This window comes from Macrotis lagotis, chromosome X (assembly GCF_037893015.1).
Source record: "Macrotis lagotis isolate mMagLag1 chromosome X, bilby.v1.9.chrom.fasta, whole genome shotgun sequence".
NCBI lineage: Eukaryota > Metazoa > Chordata > Mammalia > Peramelemorphia > Peramelidae > Macrotis > Macrotis lagotis.
In genome coordinates this window covers 667324023-667345720 of record NC_133666.1, presented here as the reverse complement: position 1 = coordinate 667345720, position 21698 = coordinate 667324023, and the positions used below count along the sequence as shown (strand labels likewise).

The window sequence follows — 21698 nt, the reverse complement described above, 5'->3', positions numbered from 1 at the left end:
TCTCTTGCCTTCTGGACCTCCAAGTGAGGGGTCAGGTCAGCTGGCATGGGGGATCCTTTTCGTTATAAACCTGTGGTCCTAACTAGCCCACAAAGCCCTCTAGCCAAGATCCCTTCCCAATGCCTGAAGTCCTTTGTCTCCTCTGTACAATAGGGCAATCAGACCGAGGGTGCCTGTGTGGCCGCACGGCTCTGGATGCATGTGTCCCCACTGCTTGCTTGGTATGCAGCAAGGGATCAGTAACTGCTTTGGAATTTGTTCTCCTCTCCTCTAGTTGTCCTGGTGCTCAAAGCCAATGGCCTGCTGCTGACTGTCCAGGGGACCACAAGCCCCATCACAGTGCTCTTCCAGGGAGAATGATCACAATTTAGCAATAACGATGATGATGATGATAAAATATTTACTAAAGCTTCCTTTGTACTAAAGTTGAGGTTGGCCCTGGCCTGAAGGATGCACCAGCCTAGCTGGGGAAGACAAGCCTGAGCCCGGCCAGCTTGTCCTCTCTGCAATCTGCTCTTCTGGTGTGGGGAAAGGAGGTCAAGAGCGCCCTCTGGGCAGGCGACTGCAGAATCACAAGCTCTAAGAGCCAGAGGGGACCCGGAGGCCAACTCTCTCATTTTACAGACGGGAAACTAAGGGCCACAAAAAGGAAGTGATCCAGTTCCCATACCAAGCTGCTTCCAAAGGGGAAGGAATGGGCAAAGGGGTTTACCTGCATCCAGGGGGATCCCCCGGGGGATGGAGGTGGGGTCGAAAGCCAGTGGAATGTGTCCCCTGTACAAGTCCACGCTGCTCACGCCTCTGAGTAAGTGCTCATAGGGAGATATAGGGTGTGGGTGGTGGTCTGGCACTGCAGTGTGCGGAGACTTGGAGCTGGCAAGCTCCCGAGGGGTTGCTGTGATCTTCCTCTCCTGGGATCCCTTGCTAGAGGAGAGACTTCCTGGAGAGTGAGAAGAGAAAGGATCAGCCCCACTTCTAGGGATGCTTCTTTAATCACTCAGCACTTATTAAGCTCTATCTGTGTATCAAGGGTTGAGGACAGAATGATCCTCTAGGAACATCCAGCCTAGCTGGGGAAGGCAGGCATTGTTAGCCTGGGACATAGGTCATTTCTGCACCCAGAGCCTAAGTGAGCATCTTGCTGTGAGTCTCCTCTCCTATCAGACCCACCAGGCATACCCACTCACCCTCCTGCTGCCGGGGTGTGGGCTCCCGGGTAGATACAGGAGAGCCTCTGGGCAGATGGCTGCCAAAAGCTGTGGCGTGGTCCTCGTAGGCCAGGGGGCTCTGGCGGGGCTTCCCCAACTCAGGCACGATCACGGGTGCCCCTCGGGTGATGGAGCCCCCAGAGCTGGTGACGGAGCTGGGCCGGCTCTTGAGGGTCTCCTCGTAGCAGCGGTCCATGGCCCGGGGATCCTGAATCACATCGAGAGGGTGCACAGGGTGGAAGGTCCTGCCAGGGCTGCCGATGATGGAGCGCACATCGTGCTTCTTGGAGCTGCTCGAGGAGCTGCCACTGTCATATTTCAGAGGAGTGCCCTGGGCAGGGGGGGGGAGCAGGGGGTGAAGTGAGAGAGCGGCTCCTGTGTCCACATGCTCCCCTCTCAAATAACCCATTTATACCACACAGACAGAGGGGAAAGAGCAGGAAAAACAAGGCCCAATTAATTTGGAGGCGGGACCCTGGCTCAGTCCTCATCTTTGCCTTCATCACCTGGATGATCAATATCTCTTAAGAGTTTACTGTGTAGCAGTGGATAGAACACTGGCCCTGGAATCAGGACCTGAGTTCAAATCCAGTCTCAGACATTTAATAATTACCTAGCTGTGTGACCTTGGGCAAGCCACTTAACCCCACTGCCTAGCAAAAAAAAAAATTAAAAAAGAAGAATTTACTGTGTGCTAGGCCTGGAGAGGAATGCAAAAGCAAAAAGAAGCCCTACCCTCAAGAGTTTACATCCTAAGGAAGTAGACATACATAGATCAAAGACAGAAATACAAATACATACACATATAAACATATATAAACATGCATATACGCATACATATGCATATGTCTCTGTCTCTCTACCTATCTACATCTCAAAGGATACAAGATGTAATGAGAGTTGAACCTAAGTTTCCCCATTTGTAAAACACATGCTTTAGAGCCAGCAGGTTTGTGTACTGAACCTTGGGTCTGGAGTTTGAATCTGGAATCAGAAGCTTATTAGCTGTATGACCCTGGACAAGTCACTTAACCTGTCTGCCTCAGTTTCCTCAATAAATAAAAAAAACAGGGATAATAACAGAGCCCAGTTCTTAGGGTTGTTGTGATGATAAAAAGAGGTTAATATCTATGAAGCACTTGGAGCATAGTAAGCACTTAATAAAGGCTTATTCCTTCCCTCTAAGGAAGTGTCCTAGCAGGAGGGTCCAATGCTAGGGCCTTAGGAGGCACCTACCCGGCACAATATGGGACCACTGACTTGGTCCTCCAGGACCTTCTGCCAAAGAAGAGGGAAGTCACTGGCTGACTTGACCACACCGCCTGTCATCTGGGAGCTGACCTGGGTCAAGGCAGTGAGGCATTGCCTTGTCCTGAGCAAGGAACTTTTGAATCAGGAGGACTTGAGTTCGAATCTTGCCTCACTGGCTGAATGACCCAGTGCTTCCCCGTTTGTAAAATGGGATATGAGCAACTATATCAGCAAGTAATGGAGAGGACTGAATGAGATCCTGTCTCTCAAAATGATAGCTATTAGGAACAATGATATTCTTAGTAATAATATTAACGATGACAATAATAATAATGACGACGTTGAAAGTGCAGGGGAGGGCTCCTGACGGGGCAGGGGAAACTCAAGAGCCTAGAACTCATGTCTACAGAGCTCTACGAATTTTGTATTAGGCCATCTGGCCTCTCACAAAGCTATGGAGGCTGGAGGCAGCCAGTAGAGTCCATTTTATAGATGAGGCTCCAAATGGTGAACTGACTTCTTCAAGATCACAGATACAAAGGTGGAAAGTGAGCCCACACTGCCTTATGGGTAAGCAAAGGAAATTTAAACTTCCAGCGATCTGTATCAAATGACATGAGGCAGAGTTCTTTCTCTGACCCCAACAAGCCAATGGTCACAAATCCACCCCCATTTTCCCATCCCTTTAAGGTTTACCAAGCCTTCCACCCACCTCAGCAAATGGACAGTGCATGGATACTGTGGTCCATTTTACAGACAAAGCCATCGAGGCTCAGAGCCCTTCTCCTACCTGTGTGATGGAGCCTTCCTTGAGAGGTCGAGGTGGGCCAGGGAGGTCGGGTGTGTGTCGGAGCTCCTCCCGAGGGATCTCATGGATGGAGCGGCCTGCTTCTTTCACGGTGGCCACCAGGCCCTCGTGCCCCTTGATCTTTAATGGGGTGAGTCCCTCCATAGTCCTCATTTTGTATGGGTCAGGCAGTTCCCGAGGGGGAGTGCTCTCTCTCTTCAGATGCTTGGCTTCCCTCCGCAGGTAGTCCTCCTGGGCCTCCACATAGGATCGAGGTATACCTGCCAAGAGTCATGGTGAGGGGATGTAAAGCAAGGCACCAAACACCGACAAATCAAGCAATCTGTGCTTTGACACCTGGATAGATAGGCCCCATCTAAGGTTGCTTTCAAAACTCATCCATCGGGTTCAAAAGCCCACCTTGACCCTCCCTTTCTGTGAGGCTAGCAGACAAAAGGCCAGTCCTGGAGTCAGGAAGATCCAGGCCTGAGTCTTGTCTCTGTCCCCTAACTTTGTGAATCCTTGGAGCATGTACTAGGTCTCTCTTTTCAGCATTCCTGACGAGGAGTCCACAAAATCACAGATCCTTAGAACATCCAGCTAGTGAGTGGCAGAACCAAGATTTGAATCCAAATTCCACTGGACCTGGAAAGTCAGGTTGTGAGTTTTGGCTCAGCCACTTGAGTGAATCACATTGTTCCTGTTGGGTTCTCCCCTGCCATACTTACCCATGTCCTTTCCAGGGAGGCTGAAAGGATAACATGGGATAGGGAAGCAATGGAAAGAGTGTTATCTGGCCTTGGAGTCAGGAAGACCTGAGTTTACTGAAACATACTAACTGTGTGACCTTGGAACAGTCAACTTCACCTCTCTGTGCTTCAGTTTTCTCTTCTGTAAAATGGAAGGCAGGGGAGACATGGAGAAGATGCTTCTAGTTCTATAATCCTGTGATTCAAAGTCACTTTCCCTCTCTAAGACTATTGGTCTAGATAGCCTCGAAGCTCTAGCTAGCCCTTTGCTTCCATGGGGTGGACCTAAGCAAAACGGGAAAGCTCAGGTCAGATGACAGAATAGTATGAAATTGAAGACAAGGGAAAAGAGAATGGAATTAATTCAGGGCTCCTTCTCAGAAAGGGGAAGAGAAAAAGATGGTAGGAGGGTCCTGTTGTTATCCATCCCTCTTCTCCTCAGACTCCTACTACCCAGGCAACATTACCTTGTGTGATTGAGCCACGGCTGTGGTGCTGCTCCTTCAGGTGATGGGGGCTGTGTCGGTCAGGTGGGATCGCCCGCCCCATGAGACCTAGGGAAGTGGCAGAACTGTGATTAGAAGGGCACCTGATACCAGAAGCAAGTGTGGCTTCTGCCACACCTGCGAGAACAGGACTAACGGGGAGGAGAGCACAGGGTTTGGAGGCCGGAGACCTGGATTCAGTTCTTACCTCAGTCACTAACCTGGTGTAGAATTATTCACAAGTTTCTTAACTTTTCAGACCCTCAGTTTTTTCTCTCCAAGACTAGAAGTTGCAGACCCAATCCTGATATGCACTTGCTAAAGGTTGTTTCCTTCCTGGCAGTTACTTTACCAATGAAATCAGAGGGGCCAACCAGAATGCACCCGTGTGATTCCCAATCTCACCTAGTTGTTGTGAGAAAGGCGTCTGATGCCTTCAAGTATCACGAACAAGTGAGTTAGGGCTCTGGGCAGGACTGTATTATTGGGTTTTTTAAACTGGATCTGTGATTTCAACAGGAGAGGCAACTCCCAGGTGAGGAAAAATCCTCCACCAATGGGTCTTGGTCCTTTCTCTGCCTCTTACATCTGAAGAGGCAGGAGATAAAGTGCAGAGCCTGGAATCTGGTCCTGAATTCAAATCTGAACTTGGACATTTAGCAGCTGTGTGACCCTGGGCAATCACTTAGCTTCTATCTGTCTCAGTTTCCTCAATTATAAAAGAAGGATAAGAGCCCTTACCTCCCAGGGTTGTTAAGAGGATCCAATATGCTAATATTTGCAAGTGTTTGGCACTAACAAGTATTATATAAATTCTGCTGCTATTACTTATAATAATAATTAATAATAATAATAACAATAATAATAATAATAATTGTGACTCTTACTGAGTGCAAAGAACACACTTCCAGGTTAAGTGACTTCTCTAGAGTCACACTTGCTTGTGTCAGATTCGGAATTTGAACTCAGGTTCCCTGCCTCTGAAGCCAGCTCTCTATCTTCCAAGCCCCAACGCCACTGCCATCATTAATGTTATTCTTATAAGCAGCAGGGTTGTTGAAGGAACTGTTGGGCTTGGAGTCAGAAGATTCATCTCTGACACTCATTTAACAGTCTCTTGTCTCAGTTCCTCCACATAAAAAGTGGGTTTAATATGGTACTCATTTACAGGACTGCTGTGAGGAAAGTACTTGGTAAAATGTAAAGGATTAATTAGTTCCTGGGTTCTTAACCTGGGGTCCACAGATTTTAGGGGGCTCATGAACTGGGATGGGGAAAAATATATTTTATTTTATTTTACCCAGTTTCCTTAGCAATTTCCTGTATTTTCTTTTAGATCTTTAGAAGTCCACAGGCCTCCCCAGACTGCCTGCCAGAGGGGTTCATGACCCAGAAAGGTGAAGACTCCTTAGCTAATAGCGTCCAACTGCAATATTTAGAAAATCACAAATGAGCACTGGCTCCCCTGTATTGTATCTTTATTTATTTTGATAAATGTTTCCCAGAAACACTTTCATCTTGCCTCTACCCTGAGCTACTAGAGCAGAAGGCAGACCCTGCACCTCTTGTCTTCCCAGTGCCTGGAGCCATAATGTTTTTGATGGATTGACTGACCAAGAGGCAGGAGAGAGATCCTCCCTAGATCAATCTGTAAAGCAATAAGCATTTATTAATCACCTACTACATGGCAGGAAGCAGGGATAGAATAGTTCCCATCCTCTGGGTTAAAGGGGGCAGCTTTTCATTTACCCTAAGGCCAGGTGGGGGAGAGCACACTGGGCTGGGAAACAGGTCACCACTGTGTGACCCCCATATATATATCACTGAATCTCTCTCTGTACCTCTGTTTCCTCATCTTTAAAACCAGGGAAGCTCTAAATCTCTGACTCTATAATCTTATACTGGTGGCAAGAGCACAAGGATGAGTGGAAATGATTTGAGCCTCAGGAACACCTAAGTTCAAATCTTCCCTCAGACATTTACTAACTCTATGTCCTGAGCAGGTCAGTACCTTCTGTCTGCTTTAATTTCCCTCATTGCACCTACCTCAAAAGGTTATTGTTTGAAGGCTTAAAAGAAAGTGCTTTGTATATATTAGCTATTCTGATGAACAATACTAAGAGTTATTAGGATTATCACTACTGTCTTAATTGTTTATCTCTTCCCCGAGGACAAAGGGCTGGGTTCTTACTGTCCCAGGATCCTCCAGTGCTGGGCTCAGGGATGCTCACAGAATGATGTGAGGACCAGTGGGAAGGTGAGAGAAGAGGGGCTGCCAGGGAGGAGCCCACCCACCTTCAATGCTGGTGGAGAGGTCGCGACTGGACAGCCCCCGGCCAATGCGTCCCTCCATCATGTCATAAGTGCGCTTGGAGGCAGATGTCTCATGGGTTGCCCCTGAGCTGTTTCTTCCATCCTCCTTAGAGCACGGAGACACAGACATCACACCTGGAAAACAAACCCACATCCGTTGGCCTGTGTGAGTCGGCTGGGACAGCCAGTGGTGGTGGAGAATCAGGAGCCTCAGAGTTCTGGGGCTCCCTTGCCCCTGTCTGCCTGGCTGACCAACCTCTGGAGGCAAGAGCATGAGCTTGGTGCATGAGTGTCCTTTAGACCCCCCAGCTTGGGCCCTGGCGCTCAGGGCCTTGTTTTTGCCAAGTCTCCCTTCCCCGGGGTGACTAGACATGCCCCCTAATCCACCCACTGTCTGTGGTTGGGTTCTGGATCCTGACCGCTTCACTAAGTTACAGACACCAGGCATCTGCGACTGGGATTTTCCGGGCGTGTTCCCCGCACCCCTCCGCCCTGCCTTTTGGAGTCATTTATTTTGGGTGATTTCCACAAATGGGAGATAGAGAAAATTTCCTTCTACTCAGGCCTAACTGGGTCAGTATGTTTGGGTGCCTGTGTGTGAACAGGACCATGTGTACATGCATGTGTTCAAGAGACTGAGAACACGTGGACACTGGGGAGCACAGTCCTTGGATGGGGGAATAACTGAGAAGCTCATTAGAGTCTTGGAACAGGAAGACTGAGACCATGACAGGGTAGAAACAGCAGAGAACCTAACTCCCTAACTCATGACCAGGAGACCTCTGGGCCTCAGTTTCCTCATCTGTAGAATGAGCAGATGGGAGGCTGATGGCCAGGCTGCCAGAACTGGTGCTATCACTTTGTTAATCCTGCAAATCTCTAATCAACTGTCTCATCCCCTTTTCACTTGGTGACTGGACATTCCAGCGGTCAAGAAGGGTCAGGGGTCATGTACTTGGCTCAACCCCCACCTAGTTTCAACTGATGGGAGCTGCCTGGGGACGGGACCATTTCTGAACCCCAGCAGCAGCCCTAGTCTGAGGTCTAGCAGGAATGTCCCCCTGGATCTCTAATTCCCAGAAAGAAGAGGGTCAGAGTTGGGGATAGCCTAAGAAAGGTCAGGGGAGAGGCAGAGACTTCAAACTGTATACCACCCACTCTGGGAACCTCTGTAAGAGGAGACAGGGAATTCACCTTCCATGTGTATGCGTGCCCACTGGCCAAGCAGAGTTCATTAACATCTGTTCTGGCCAATGCCCCTAGGCACCCTCCGATCAGGGTTCCCAATAGGGTCCTTGGACCCTTTCCTCCTGGGCTTGGCTGAGGGGCTCCCCGGTCCAGAAGAAGTTTACATATCCTGGAGTGCTAAAATCCCAGGTCCGTAGTCTCAGCGTGGCAACTTGGATATCCAAAAACTAGTTTTGATATTGTAGCTATAAATCCCAGCCACGACTTCCCAGAGAGCACCTGGGCAATACAGGGTTTCAGGCAAACTACCCTGAGGATTTCTCATGATGGATTCTCCCCATCACAGTCCTCCTCTCTCATGAGCCTCAGCACTGGCCCAGGGGTTAGTGTGTTGGATGAATGGGTAAGGAAGACTTGGTCTGAATCCTGTCTTGGGCACTGTGTGACCCTGAGCAAGTCACTTAGCTTCAAGCCCTATTTTACAAATAGGGCTAATAAAAGCCTGGGGCTATTATAAGGATCAAATAAGATGATTTTTGGAAAGTGTTTCACAAACCGTAAAGTACCAAATAACTGTCATATATTATTATTAAATAGCATTGTTATTTTTGGAAATAGTAATAATAAATATTAACTTTCCCCACTCCCAGAAGGATATAAACTCTATGCAGATTGGGATTTTTTTCTTTTATAATTTGTATTGCTAGCATAATGCCTCGCATACAACTGGTGCTTAATAAAAGTTTCTTGAACTAGATTGGATCCAGACAAATCTACGACAGGTTTTGGTGAAGTTTCCACTCTCCTGCCTTCCAATTATTGGCCATTTTCTAGCAATGCCTTCTTCTCTTTGCCGGGAGGGCTGTTTCAGCACTTGCCTAGGGGCCTATATTCACCCATTCTGACTAATATAGGAAAGAGAGGAGAAATGTCCTCATTCACGACTCAAGACTCTATAGGTCAGAGGATCTAGCCTCTGATTTGGCAAGAGGCCACCAAGGCCCAGAATGCAGACTTGCAAAGCCTCAGATCCTTATGGCCTGGAGCACCTGATGAGAGCTAGCCCTTCCCTGGTGAGTCTGTCCAATTATAGGAGAGATAGAGGGAAAGGAATGCTAACAAAAAAAAAACAAACCCAACAAAAACAACAAGCCACCAAACTGAACTGAATTATAAACGCTATGTTTGGTTTAGAAGAGATGAGAAAATGCATCCCTGTTTTTGCAGAGGTGGGGGGGGGAGGAGGGCTGAGGCTAAGAAACATTGTATATGCTGTTTAGGTTGATTTGTTAAGTTTTTCCTTTTTTCTTTTAAATGTGTATGAGAAGAAGGGACTCTCTGAGTAGTGGAGGAGGGAAGGGAAAATTTGAAAATGAAGGTGATTAAAAAAAAGAGTAACAATTTTTTAAAAAGCCAGGTATGGGAAAAAAAACAGAAATGAAACCATCTATCCACTGATCTTGGTAGAGAATGCCTCTTTAGACAGAAGGGCTAGAAATATTCTCAGGAGAAAAACACAACCAAAAACCTCCAAAACAAACCAAAAAAAAATCCCCAACTTTGTTCCCTTCTAGTATGTAAGGGTAGGGGTCAAAACCCATTTTGGCCTTGAACCCTTAACTAGACAAGACCATATTTCAGCCCATCAAATAGTCACAGGCCCTTCACAAATTGCTAAAAGACCTTTAAACTGGAAAGACCATGTCAATCAATGAAACAATGAACATTTATTAAGTGGGTGTTGACCCTCAGTGTCCCAGCACTCTCCCTTACTGGTCCATCTCACCCCCTGCCCTAACAGAGCAGGGGCTTGGGACGATGTCTGTTCTGGGAGGAGAGGGCATCCATGACTTCAAAGACATCATCCCATGCCCAAAGAGAAGCTTTGGAGAGTTCCCTGCTGGGGAGAAAAGGATGCCAAGCAGCCAGGAGTGGGGGCCTAGAGCGGCTAGCCCCACGTTCCCTGGACAGTGTGTGCATGTGACATCCTGAAGGCAAAGCAGCATCGTGAGGTTGGCTGACTAAACGGATTCTCTGCTGGTGGGGCTCAAGTCTGAGGTATTAGAGAATTACCTTAGGGTGCTCTGTTCTCCCTAGAACCCTAAGGGGGAGGCAGAGCCAAGCTCTGGGGACCTAACCTGTCAGAGCCTCTGCAGGTCGCACCCCCACACCTGGAGAGTAGCACATCAGCCCCGTGCTCACTCCAACTTTCTGTCTTTCTGGCCACTATTTTCCCTTCTGCCTCTCTTTCCTCATGGGACTTTTATGAGCAAGCCTCATTTTCCACATTCTAGTTCTAGGTTCTTGGACAAAGGACAGAGAATTGTAAAAGAATGTATTCTTGTGGATGCCACCCCCTGCCCTCAACTCCCATGTTTTCCGCACTTCCAAATGGCTGGGGTCTATTCTGGGAAGAAACCCTGGAAGAAAGACCAAGCTCCCACCCAGCCTCTTCTAAACTGTCTCTGCCGACAGCCCCCAAGCCCCCCAGCTCACCATCGTAGGAAAGGACGTGACCCTTCTTCCCTTCGTAGATGACGTGTCCTTTGGGCAAGCCGTCTTCTCTGCCTTTGTCCACCCGGCTGGGGCTGTCTTCTCCGATTATCCTAGTGATAGTTCCTTTGTAGAGGACGTCAGCCGGAGTGCCCTGAGAGGACCCCCAAGAGCCCGAGGGAGCCACGTCACAACAGGCTCTAATGCTGTGGGGACACACACACACACACACACACACACACACACACACACACACACACACACGGGAGGCAGAAAGCGGAGAGGGATCTGGGGTACAGCCCAGGTCCAAAGACCACCAGGATCAAGGCAACCACTGCAAATCCAAATCCACAGTAACAGGGATGTTTTTAGATACACAGAACATGGAGGAAAGCTCTGGGGTTCCAGCACACCTGGATTCCAATTCTGGCTCCTTCATATATTATCTGCCTCATGTAAACCTAGGCTGGATTCGACAGCCTTGGGCTGAGGTCCTCTCCAGCTCAAGGCATAAGAGTTAATGATACCAGGTGAAGGGATGGGGAGCTTCAACACTGGGCTTGCTATCAGGACAATCTGAATTCGAATTCTGCTTTAGTCTAGTTGACTGGCCTACGGCAAGCTACTTAAGCTCCCTCATCCTTGGTATCCCTGTCTCTAAGGATGGAGAGGCTGGGCAAGCAGCCACTTGGAGAGAGTCCGTAGGTGAGGATGGAGGAGTGACTGGGAGGCAGCATCTTGCTCCCACCTCAGAATCAGCAGCCTAGACTAAAGCATTTGCACCGCGGACCCATAGGCTCACAATTCTGACCTCAGAGAAGGGGAAGACTGTGACTGCCTGCCTGGTTGCCCGGGCTTCTCTCTGACCTCATGAATGTAAATGCTTCTTCCCACTGGACTTTATCAGGGCTCAAAGCCCCTTCCCACCCCCACCCCCGCGGGTCCCAGGAGGTTTGTTTTCCTGAGGCCTGCTGCTGCCTTGGGTGACCAGAGCTCGCTAGAAGCCACCCACACGTTTGGGGACAATGGTGCTTTCTCTGCTGACGAGAACTTGCTTGGCATCTCCTGGCTCCTGGGCCCAGAGACAAGTCTGCCAGGTCCCACTGACCTCGGAGGGATGGCTGAGCTCTAACCCACGGGCCAGAAGCCAGACAGAGCAAGCCGTGCCCAGTTCGGGAAACTGCCAGAGGCCTAGAGTTCTGAAGTTACCACATTCAAACCCGAGTTGGCCTTAAAAAACCAAAACTTCAGGAAGGACATAATGACTCCCAGTGATCTCCCCTGGAAGGTCAGTGAAGGGATTTCCTTATGATGATCCTGTGGGGTGGGGAGAATAGGGTCGGTGAGCCCATAGCTAGCAAGGGTCAGAGGCTTCATTTGAAGGCCATCCTGCTATCCTAATGTCATCTTTGTGTTCCTTTCCCAACTTTTGCTTTCCTCTATGCATTTTTTAAATGCTTGCTGAAGATGCCCATTTCTTTCTTTTCTAGTTCCCACTGTAGTTATGCCTTAAACTTGAATCCAGCTGTTAGAAATTCATTCCTTTGACCTATTCTCAACAGAATGAGAATCAGGTTCATTCCCCAAAGTAAAGCTCATCCACATTGGGAAATGAGCAGCTTCCTACATTGACAACTAAAAGAGATTTAAATTTGAAAAGGGGCACAATTTTAAGTCACTTCCACTTCAGTGGGAAACAGTCCATCAGCTAGGACACCTCTGGTGGGGTCCTGAAAGAACACACTGGACTTTGTCATCTTGCTACCTCTGCCAACCTTGGGTATTATGTCTCATCACTTCTCTAAGCCTGCTTCCTTCTTGCCCAGATGAAGGTCCTGAACAAGACTGAGTTAGACCTAGGGTGTGGTGCCTAGGGGTGCTCCAGAGATCCCACAATTCAGAGGGCATCAACAGTGCTGGCATTCCCTGGGTAGTAGGGATGAAGAAGTCAGCGAGAATCATTAAAACAGGAAGCTGCCAGATGGAGTGGCTTCCCTCCCCTCTTCTCATCCTGATATCAGGTGGACTCCCCAGCCTTCCCACTGCCCCCTGCCCCCCACAATGTTCATGCTGATCTTCACAGGCATAAAAGTCTGGGACCAGATGCTCTCAAGGGCCCTTCCAGGCACAGAATCTATGACATTCTAACTTCCTTCCTAACAAGAGGAACTTGGTCAGCATTTTTCTGAGAAAAGGCCAGAGAGGCCCAGGGTTAAGCCTTTTATTCACAATAGAGGCTCTCCAAGGAAGATAACCTAACCTGTTATCTTCAGGGTCATATTAATTAAGAGGCCAGGAAGAGAGGGATGAAAGTCGCTTCACCCCCCTCCCCACTCAGAGGGATCTGAGACGTTGAGCCACAACACCCTGATCTATCGAGGATGCCTGGGGTGACCTTGACAGGGGGAGGGGTACCAGCTTATGAGGACAGTCTTCACTTTTACAAGGTCTTGGGCTGTGAGTCAACTGCAGCTTCTGGGCAGAACTCCAAAAGGAAATAATCATGGTGACCCGATCATTGTGGGGAAGGGGAGGGAAGGGCGGGAAAGAGAACCCCAGAGGCTGATGGAAGGCTCTGCCTGGGCTCTCCGAGAACCTGACCCCATTCCCACCTCCTTGTGTGGTCAGTGGTCTCTGGGGCACTGGTCAAAGCAAGGCAGATCGTGCTATTAGCTCTGTGCTAAGTGTTGGGGGAAATGGGAAATTTAAAGAACACGGGCCCTGTAGCGGGACTTCATCCTGCTTCTGACACTTCTGTAGGACCCTGGGCAAGTCAGGCAACTTCTGCTTGCCTCAGTCTCCTTCTTTGCAAAATGGGACAATAACAACACCTGCCAGCCAGGGCTGTTCTGAAGAGCCAATGGGATAATATTTGTACTATTTACTAGTGATCTCTGAAGTACGGCCAACCTACCATTATCATTATTATTGATACTAATTTTAATCATTGCCAATATTTATATAGCACCTACTGTATACCAGGTAATGTGCTGAGTGCTAATTTATAATTATCTCATTTGATACTCACAACAACCCTGAGAGGGAAGTGCTGTTTTTATCTTCATTTTACATTTGAGGAAAATGGGGCAGAGGTGAAATGACTTGCCCGGGACACACAGCTAGTCTTCTCTTGCTCCAACTATCCACCGTACCAGCTAGCTGTCCACATGCCAATATACATACACGTATAGGTATATTTATATACTGGGAGGCTCTCCCCACTCCTTCACGATTAGTACCTTGAGATCTCAGGGCTGGCTGGGAGAGGACCACCCCTTGGGGCAGCAGGAAAGACAACTAATGCCATTCCCTTAGCCTGGGCTATAGTCCCACAGAGAACGGGAGGAGGAGTGGCGCAGTGTGCTGGGCTGACCCTGTGCCAAGTTCTGGCCAAGTCAAGCCCTGGGAGCCTCCCTGCTGGCCCCGCTCATCTCACACGCTCACTTACATGGGTGATGGAGCCTCGGTAGGTGATGGGGCTTTCGGAGGGAGGCCGGCTGCTGGGGATGCCTTTGGTGATGCTTCCTCCTGGGGCAGAGCCCAAGCTTGTTCCTACAAAAAATGACAACATCAGGAGGTAGGAAGAGGAGCCCAGGTTGGGGTGGGCAGGGCAGTACCTCAAGCCCTTCTTGCGCCACCCTACTCCCCACCCCGTATAGTCACAGAGAAGGAACGGGTTGCAGCACAAGTTGTTGAGTCTTACTGACCCTTCAAGGGCTCTAGGCTTGAATTGGTTCTCTCAGGAAGCCTTCCCCAATTACCACTGTAATGATTTTTAATAACTGCAATAATTGATAATGGTATTGCTTTCTATTTACTCAAATATTATCAAGTTAAATAGATTATAAATTTCAATAATAATATTAATTACTGGGCATTTATAAAATACTTTAGAAATGATCTAGCTCCTCCTGGGGGGGGTAATTTCAGACATCATTATTATTACTCCACTTTAAAGAAGAGGAAACTGAAGTTAAGAAGACAGGGGTAGCATGGCGTGGTAGAAAGAGAATTGTTCCTGAAGCTTTTTAACTGCACAAGGGAAGACACCTGACCTCTGCCGGATGCTGTCTCTTCATCTGTGCAATGGGCAGAACCGCACCTCCAGTGGTTTGGACTCTCCAGGGTCACAAGGAGAGGAGGTGCAGAGTTCAGACCCCAGGGGTCTGAGGGCCCATCTGCTTTTGATTCTCCCTCCTTCTGGAGGCTTCAGTTTCCCCATTGGTTAAAAGACCTTGGCTGGCCCTCTCCAGTTTGCAGTGACCAGAGGGTTAGGCCTCAGGACAGTCCCTTCTCTCTCTGGTAATGGCCAGAGCCAGGGACCCCTCTCGCTCCCTGGGGCCTCACCTCGCAGCACTGACGTCTCTTGGGCAGCGGGCATCACCAGGCTCTCGGGCTGGCCGGCCTGGCTCCTCGGAGACAGCTGCTCCTGCTTCACTCCAGGGAAAGGCACTGCAAAGGGAGGGAGTGACTGCAGGGGTAGGACCCAGAGCTCTGCCCTTCAACCCCCCTCCCGCCTTTCCTACCATCTTGTTCCTGGGGCAGAGACAGAACTGTGGGAAGCATGCCTGAGGCCAGGCCCACATAGAGGTGGGAGAAGGCCGGGGCAGAAAAGACTCAGCCTCCCCTCACCTGGCTACAGGACCTGCCTGGAGGCCCCAGTTCCCATATTGCTTGTCAGGGGAAGGAGCTCTCCCAGGGACTGGTCAACTTGAAGGTAATGGGCAGGTTGGCTCAAGGCCAGAGGGTAAGATGACCCACCAAGGCAAGAGAGGAGGGAGGGTGGTTGTCTCAACCACACCAAAAACAGACTTAGGCTTTAGCCCAAGGTCCCAGGAGGAGGCAGGCATGGATGTGCCAAGAGCAAGAGTGTCGACCCAATGGAAGGGGGTGCGGACCTCACTCCGGGGATAGTAAAGGGCCACATCTTGTTAGATTCATGGCTTCCTAGGCCAGCCCATCCCCTCCTCCCCACCTGGCAGAGCCTGGGACCAGGTCCCTCACTGAGAGGAGGAAGGAGGCCATGTGAATGCATGGGGTCACGTTTCGGATAAAAGGAGAGCCCATGAAACCTGGCAACAGTTCCCGGATGATGTTTCTTCCCCTGTGCCTTCCATTTGCCTTCCAGGTCAAACCCCATGGAAAATGCGTCAGGGGAGGGAGGGTTTTCCTGGAGTTGGCACGTTGGGGGAAGACCTTGGAGTGGAGGAGGGGAGGGAAATGTGGCCCAACACTCTGCTCAGGCAAGTGGAGTGCTCCCTGATCATAGGAGGTTCCTTAGCAGTCAGAATGACCCCCCATTCTGGGAAGGCAGGGGCGGGGGAGGTGCTGACCTCCCAAGGCCAGGCAGGTAGGGGAGGGACCCCCAGAACTTACCCAGTTTTTTTGGATCCATGATCATTGGCTGACCCATGGTGATGGAGCCCACAGGAGCTTTGGCGTGCTCAGAGTAGGGGGCATGCAGCTGGATCGGTACTCCCTGTGATCAAAGAAGAGGAGAACAATGGTACCTCCCCTAGGCAGATGCTGGACCCCCCCTTCCGCAGGCACGGCAGGTTCTGTCTCTGTTTCATAGACAGAGGCTTCTGGATCTGCCTGGACGCCTCGTCCCAAGCAGAAGGGGCTGGGTAGGATCAGGGCTCAGAGGAAGGCTGTCATCGGGGTGGGGGGGAGCCATCCAAGCCCCTGAAGAGCCTCTGTCTGGCCAAATGGTCCAGGGGCTTTCCTGAGCCTGCAGATTCACCTCTCGCTCCTTCAAAGGACCAATGGGAAAGGGCTGAGGGGGGCAGAGGCGGCCGGGGCCCTGGGATCGGCCGCGGCCTTCCCGGCGGCACGGCCTCCCTCATCATTTCCCGGGGCCAGCTGCCAGCTCCGTCCCCGTCTCCCACGGACACAAAGGTCCTCTGTCCCCGTTTCCAGGGTGACTGTCCCTGGGCTGGAAGGAGGATCAGGCACTGACACTGGTTGCTATTTTTACCTCATGTGAATGCCCCCTCCCAGTCCCCAGCCCCCCCGCTCCCCCTTGATCTCATTTCCTCTGGGATCCTCGGCTTCTCGGCCGCCTGTTGGCACCATCCCAGCCCTGGTATTGTCTCAAACGGAACGAGGCCTGGTCCAAAGTCCCTCCCGGCCCTGCCCTGCACAGAGTCCTGCCCGGAGAACCCTGGGACTGGCTGTGACCCGTCCAGACCTTCCGACGATTCCCACCCACCAGTCAGAACATGCTGCCCCAGTTTCCCTGGGTTCAATCTCAGAGAGTAAAAGGATGGGAGGAGCAGGGAAGATTGAGGGGGATGGGCTGAGGCAGCAAGGCCCTCCCTTCCAGGTCAACCCCACTCCACACCAGCCTCCTGGGAGTCTCACAAATGAGGAAACTGAGGCCCAGAGAAGGCATGGGACTTGGCCAAGGTCAAACAGCCCAGCCAGGAGGCAGGGCTGAGGGAGGACTCAGAGACTCATTACTCTTCACATTCTGCCATGAAACTGTGAAGTCAGTATATATCCCACCAGACTTATCTGACAGGGCAGAGGAGAAGATGCTGGCTGGAGCCAGAAGACCCGAGTTCAAATCCTGCCTCAGACACTACTAGCTGTATGACCCTGGGCAAGTCACTTACCAGCTGCCTGCCTCAGTGTCCTCATCTGTAAAATGAAGGATAACAAGAACACCGCCTCCTGGGGAGGCTGTGAGCATCACATGACAGACGTGAGGAGTGCTTTGCCTGTCTTACGGTGAACGCTAACTTCTATCTTTCTATTCTCCCAACTATGCCCAGATACCCCGAGCTATCCTTCAATGGGCAGAAAAGGAAGACGCTAGAATCCCCACCTTTGGTCATGGTCCCAGAGGTTTTCTGTTCCTCCCGTAACCTGTTCCCCTAAGCTGCTGGCATCAATCCCCCCCAAATGCAGGCCAGGGGAGCAGAAGCCACCTGAGCCAGGGTTCCCCCAGGAACCTCACCTGGGAGCTCACAGGTCGCTCCAGGACAACCGGGTGCTTGGTCGAAGAGATGAGAGGGGGCGGGTTGGAGATGCCGGGTACCCTCTGCAGGCCAGACCTGGCAGCGTCATGCAGGTTGAGCGAGAGCGGGTGACCTGGAGTACAGAGAGAGGCACACGTGGGACAGGCTGGCAGAGCTAAGCCACAGCCTGCTCCTGCAGGCACCTGGCAGCAGTGCAAGATGGAGCAGCACCTCCAGTCTTCCAGGGATCCATCCCTAGGCCCCCATTAGCCAGGCGCTTGGCTGCCGCTTCCCATGCTCAAGGGGATGTGGGAGGAAGGTGCCCTCTCTGCCCTCCCACCTGCCCAGCTCCCTCATAGGCACCGTCATCCCTAGGAGAACGCAAGGCTTCCATCTGCATCTGCAGCTCTTGGCCCTGAAGTTCGACACAGTCATTGCTTAATGTGTTGTCTTGACTTGTGGACCAAAGGGGAAATGTCGGCCTTGAACCTTCCCCTACCCACCCCTGCTCGCTGGCTGGGCCAGGCACTGATGCAACACCGACAACCTTCGCTCTCATTACTTCAGAGCACACTGGAGCACGGTCCATGAAGCAGGGTGCCCCCTCCTCCACAAAGTCCTCCAGGACTACTCAGCTGGCACAGGCTGCCCCCCGGCCCCACTCCACTGGAGCCCCAGGACCATGGAGCAACGCCGGAGGCAGCCCGGTCTCCTCCAGTAACTCCGAGGAGCCTCGGGGGACATTCCAGGGCTGTGACCCCATCCTCCTGGGCCTCAAAGCAAAGGCTGGGTGGACACCCACCTCAGAAGCCAAGGTCATCGCCCAAAAGAATCAAAGCTCCCGGAAGAAAGCAAACACCTAATGAATGCTCTGTTTGACAGAGGAGAGAACAGAGCTGAAAGTGTTTCCAGACTCAGCAGAGCCAGAGCAGGAGAGGGGCTTCAGAGAACCCCTGGGCCCATCCTCCCCCCTTGACAGATGGGAAAACTGAGGACACAGTTGAACTCAGGTCTTCCTGACTAACTGCTATCCCACCGTGCTTCAGAGCCTTGTTCAGGGTCGTCTCGCCAGAGAAGCGGCAGAGGATGAGAGCCGGGCTTCTCCCAGCTCCAAGCCCAGCAGTAGTTCCATTCTCGTAAGTCTGTGTGTGTGTGTATGCAGACACATATATACCCCTACACGTGAACATATACAGATATATGCACATGTGTATGTTACATATAAAAGTACACACACACACACACACACACACACACACACACACGCTCCCAGATTTAGAAAAGCCTGGGTACAAGGTACAGACAAAGTGAAAGAGGAGACATGTCTGTGCACATGGGGTCAAACCCTCAGAGGACAGGGCCAAGAAACGGGAGGGCTGAGCCACTTCTCCAGGCAGTTTCCCAGAAAGGCTGGAAGACTGGAGGGCAGTCCTTGAAATGTCAGCAGGCATCTCTTACACCCTGAAGGCCAATGCCAAGGCCTGCCTTCCTCCTCTCCACATCTTTTTTTTTTGCAAGGCAATTGGGGTTAAGTGGCTTGCCCAAGGCCACACAGCTAGGTAATTATTAAATGTCTGAGGCCGGATTTGAACTCAGCTACTCCAGACTACAGGGCTGGTGCTTTATCCACTACGTCACCTAGCCGCCCCTCCACATATCTTTTTACTTTTTTTTTTATTATTATTTTTGCAAGACTTGCCCAAGGTCCCACAGCTAGGTAATTGTTAAGTGTCTGAGGCTGGATTTGAACTCAGGTACTCCTGACTCCAGGGCTGATGCTCTATCCACTGAGCAACCTAGCTGCCCTTCCTCTCTACATGGCACCTTGGAGAGGTTCAATCTACACTTATTAGGCATTGAAAATCCAAGACTGAGATGACTTCAGAGCTTCCTTGCCATTTCCAGTCCATGGCAGCCTAGCTCCAATCTCCCGTGTCCCTTTCACCCCAGCTCTCCCGTCTTGGGATACCCCTCATGCCTGCCTGAGACAACTTTACACCTGCTCCATCTGTATCTCTTATGAGCTGCCCGCATGCTGTCCCCACCATGGGAAGGTAAGCTCCTTGACGGCAGGCTTCTGCCTTTCTTTATATAAAAATAACTGCTAGCTCTTACCCACCCCTTTAAGGTTTACAAATCCCTTAGGGATCGTCTCTCCTTTAATTCTTGCCACAGTCCTGTTGTCCCCATTTTACACAGAGGAAGAAGCTGTGGCTGAGCTAGGCTCCAGGATCACCCAGCTAGTAATTGTCTTGAGGCAGGATTTGTACTCAGGTCTTCCTGACTCCAGGGCCCATACTCTTTACTAAAGCCCAGCATAGCATAGAGTAAGCCCTTAATAAATGCTAGTTTGCAGATAATTCTGTTTTAAAAAAAAAAAGTTAATTAAGCACTTGAAGTGAGGGACAGCAGAAAGATGGCTGGATGTGAAATCAGAGAACCTGGGTTCAAATCTTGCCTCTCCTGGCACCTCTGCAAGTCACATTACTTCCAAGGAACTCCGTATCCTCATCTGTAAAATGGTTGAATGAGCCTAGAAAGTCCCCATGGCCCCTTTCCCACTAAATCCTGATCCTCACAGGTGCTAGGGACTCTGCAGATGTTGGAGCTGTCCTCAGACAGCTGGACTAAGCACCTCCGATATGGGTGGCCCCCTGCATGGTCCACGGACTGCTTTCAATACAAGCAAGGCAGGACAGCAGCCCCCTAGGAGGCACTCTGCCTTCTTCAAGGTGGACCACTCCATGGGGGTGGCTCTGGGGAACAGATTGTCTTGTTTCCAGGATTCCCTTATTTGACAGCTGAAGATGGCCAGTACGCCCCCCCCCCACACACACACGGTCTCAGAGGGCTGGGCAGACCCCACAGGCGGCACAGGAAGCTGGCACTGAGGTCCTTCACCACCAGGACCAGGCTCACTTACTTGGTGGGTTGTACTGGAAGGTGGGGGGTTCCAGCTGTGGGGAGCTCTTGATCACTTCTCGAGAAGGCACCGGAAAAGAGAGGGCCGGGGCCCAGCATGGAGCAGGCTCCCCGCTCAGCTTCTGGCCCTCCGAGAAGGAGGAAAAATACACTGGCTTTTCTACAGGAAGAAACAAGACGGCAGTCAGGTACTCTGGTCCTCTCTGGGGCTCCCCAAGCATCAGCCCACAGCCCCCGCCCTCAGGAAACCACAGCTGTCTAGGTCCTCCTTCAGCCCTGAGCTTCAGAAAGCCTCCTCCCTAGTGCTCTACCCCATCCAGCATCTCCTGGCCCCCTACCGCTGACTCTGAAGTGGGCATGCTTCCTGGGGGGTAGGGGCTCTGAGGCATCCTTCACAGCCTGGCCCACCACCTGGAAGGAGCCTTCCCCAGTCCCCGGCTTGGCCCCTGCTGCCCCAGGCCTGTATCTGAACATGGCTGACATCGCCTCAGCTCCTGTTGACCTAGATCTGTCCCTGAACATAGCTGGCACTGCCTCAGACCCCCACTGATCCAGACCTGCCCCTGAACATGGCTGGCATCACCTCAGATCCCCACTGACCCAGACCTGCACCTGAACATGGCTGGCATCACCTCAGATCCCGCTAACCCTTTTGTTTCTGCCAAACCTTCCCCCATGCCCAAGGGCTTTGGTATAGATTTGATGTTTGCAGTGTGCGCCACAAAGATGAGCTTTAGGATCCTCATGACCATCATAGGAGGTGAGTGGATTTTACAGAACAGTAAGCTGAGACCCAGAGAGGTGAATGTTACCTTTCCATTAACAAAAAGTCAGAAGCAAGTGACAGAAAGGTCCCTGAGAAGCCAATGAGAACCCCACAATCCCTTGGGAGGTGGGCACCATGGCAATTAGTCCCATTTTATAGATTAAAAAACAGGATCATAGAGAAATAACTGGGGGGTGAGGTGGGGAACAGACTCAAAGGCCAGTGAATTCAACCCCTCTCTTTACAGATGAAGGCAATGAAATCTGAGGACAGCAAGGAACAGGTACTAAATGGTAGAGCAGGATTTGAAATCAGGGCTTGCTTGACCCTGTATCCAGAGCCTCCTCCTGGTCCCCTACACCATACAGCTCCAACCAAAGACAGAGGTTCTTGAGGGCAAGGCAGGCACAGCTGCCCTCTCATTGGCCTCCCACAGGAACGGAATGGGAGTGATGCCCACAGGGGCACTGCACAGATGTCTACTACCCACATTGGAGATCTCTCCCAACAGGGAAAAGTCATCGTAGCAAAACATACAGAAACATGCAGGAGGGAGGAGGGAAGGAAGGGAAAA

At 50.9% G+C, this 21698-nt stretch overlaps 1 protein-coding gene and 1 long non-coding RNA gene across 15 annotated transcripts in view; one reads left to right on the top strand and one right to left on the bottom strand.

The window, feature by feature from the left end:
- NCOR2 (nuclear receptor corepressor 2) overlaps nucleotides 1–21698 on the bottom strand; it is a 302271-nt gene that overhangs the window by 20972 nt on the left and 259601 nt on the right. For all 14 annotated transcript variants that reach the window (XM_074205397.1, XM_074205400.1, XM_074205399.1 and 11 more), the window contains 11 exons: nucleotides 20360–20518; nucleotides 17436–17569; nucleotides 15851–15953; nucleotides 14822–14926; nucleotides 13923–14026; nucleotides 10478–10628; nucleotides 6776–6928; nucleotides 4463–4549; nucleotides 3250–3527; nucleotides 1188–1539; nucleotides 713–940 (listed from right to left, as the gene is read on the bottom strand). In XM_074205397.1, the coding sequence (XP_074061498.1) occupies nucleotides 713–940; nucleotides 1188–1539; nucleotides 3250–3527; nucleotides 4463–4549; nucleotides 6776–6928; nucleotides 10478–10628; nucleotides 13923–14026; nucleotides 14822–14926; nucleotides 15851–15953; nucleotides 17436–17569; nucleotides 20360–20518 (1854 nt within the window). The remainder of the gene's footprint in view (nucleotides 1–712; nucleotides 941–1187; nucleotides 1540–3249; nucleotides 3528–4462; nucleotides 4550–6775; nucleotides 6929–10477; nucleotides 10629–13922; nucleotides 14027–14821; nucleotides 14927–15850; nucleotides 15954–17435; nucleotides 17570–20359; nucleotides 20519–21698) is intronic.
- Nucleotides 16524–21697, top strand: LOC141501456 (uncharacterized). Its single transcript, XR_012472243.1, has 3 exons — nucleotides 16524–18572; nucleotides 19387–21118; nucleotides 21372–21697. It is a non-coding gene; the product is annotated as an uncharacterized LOC141501456 (long non-coding RNA).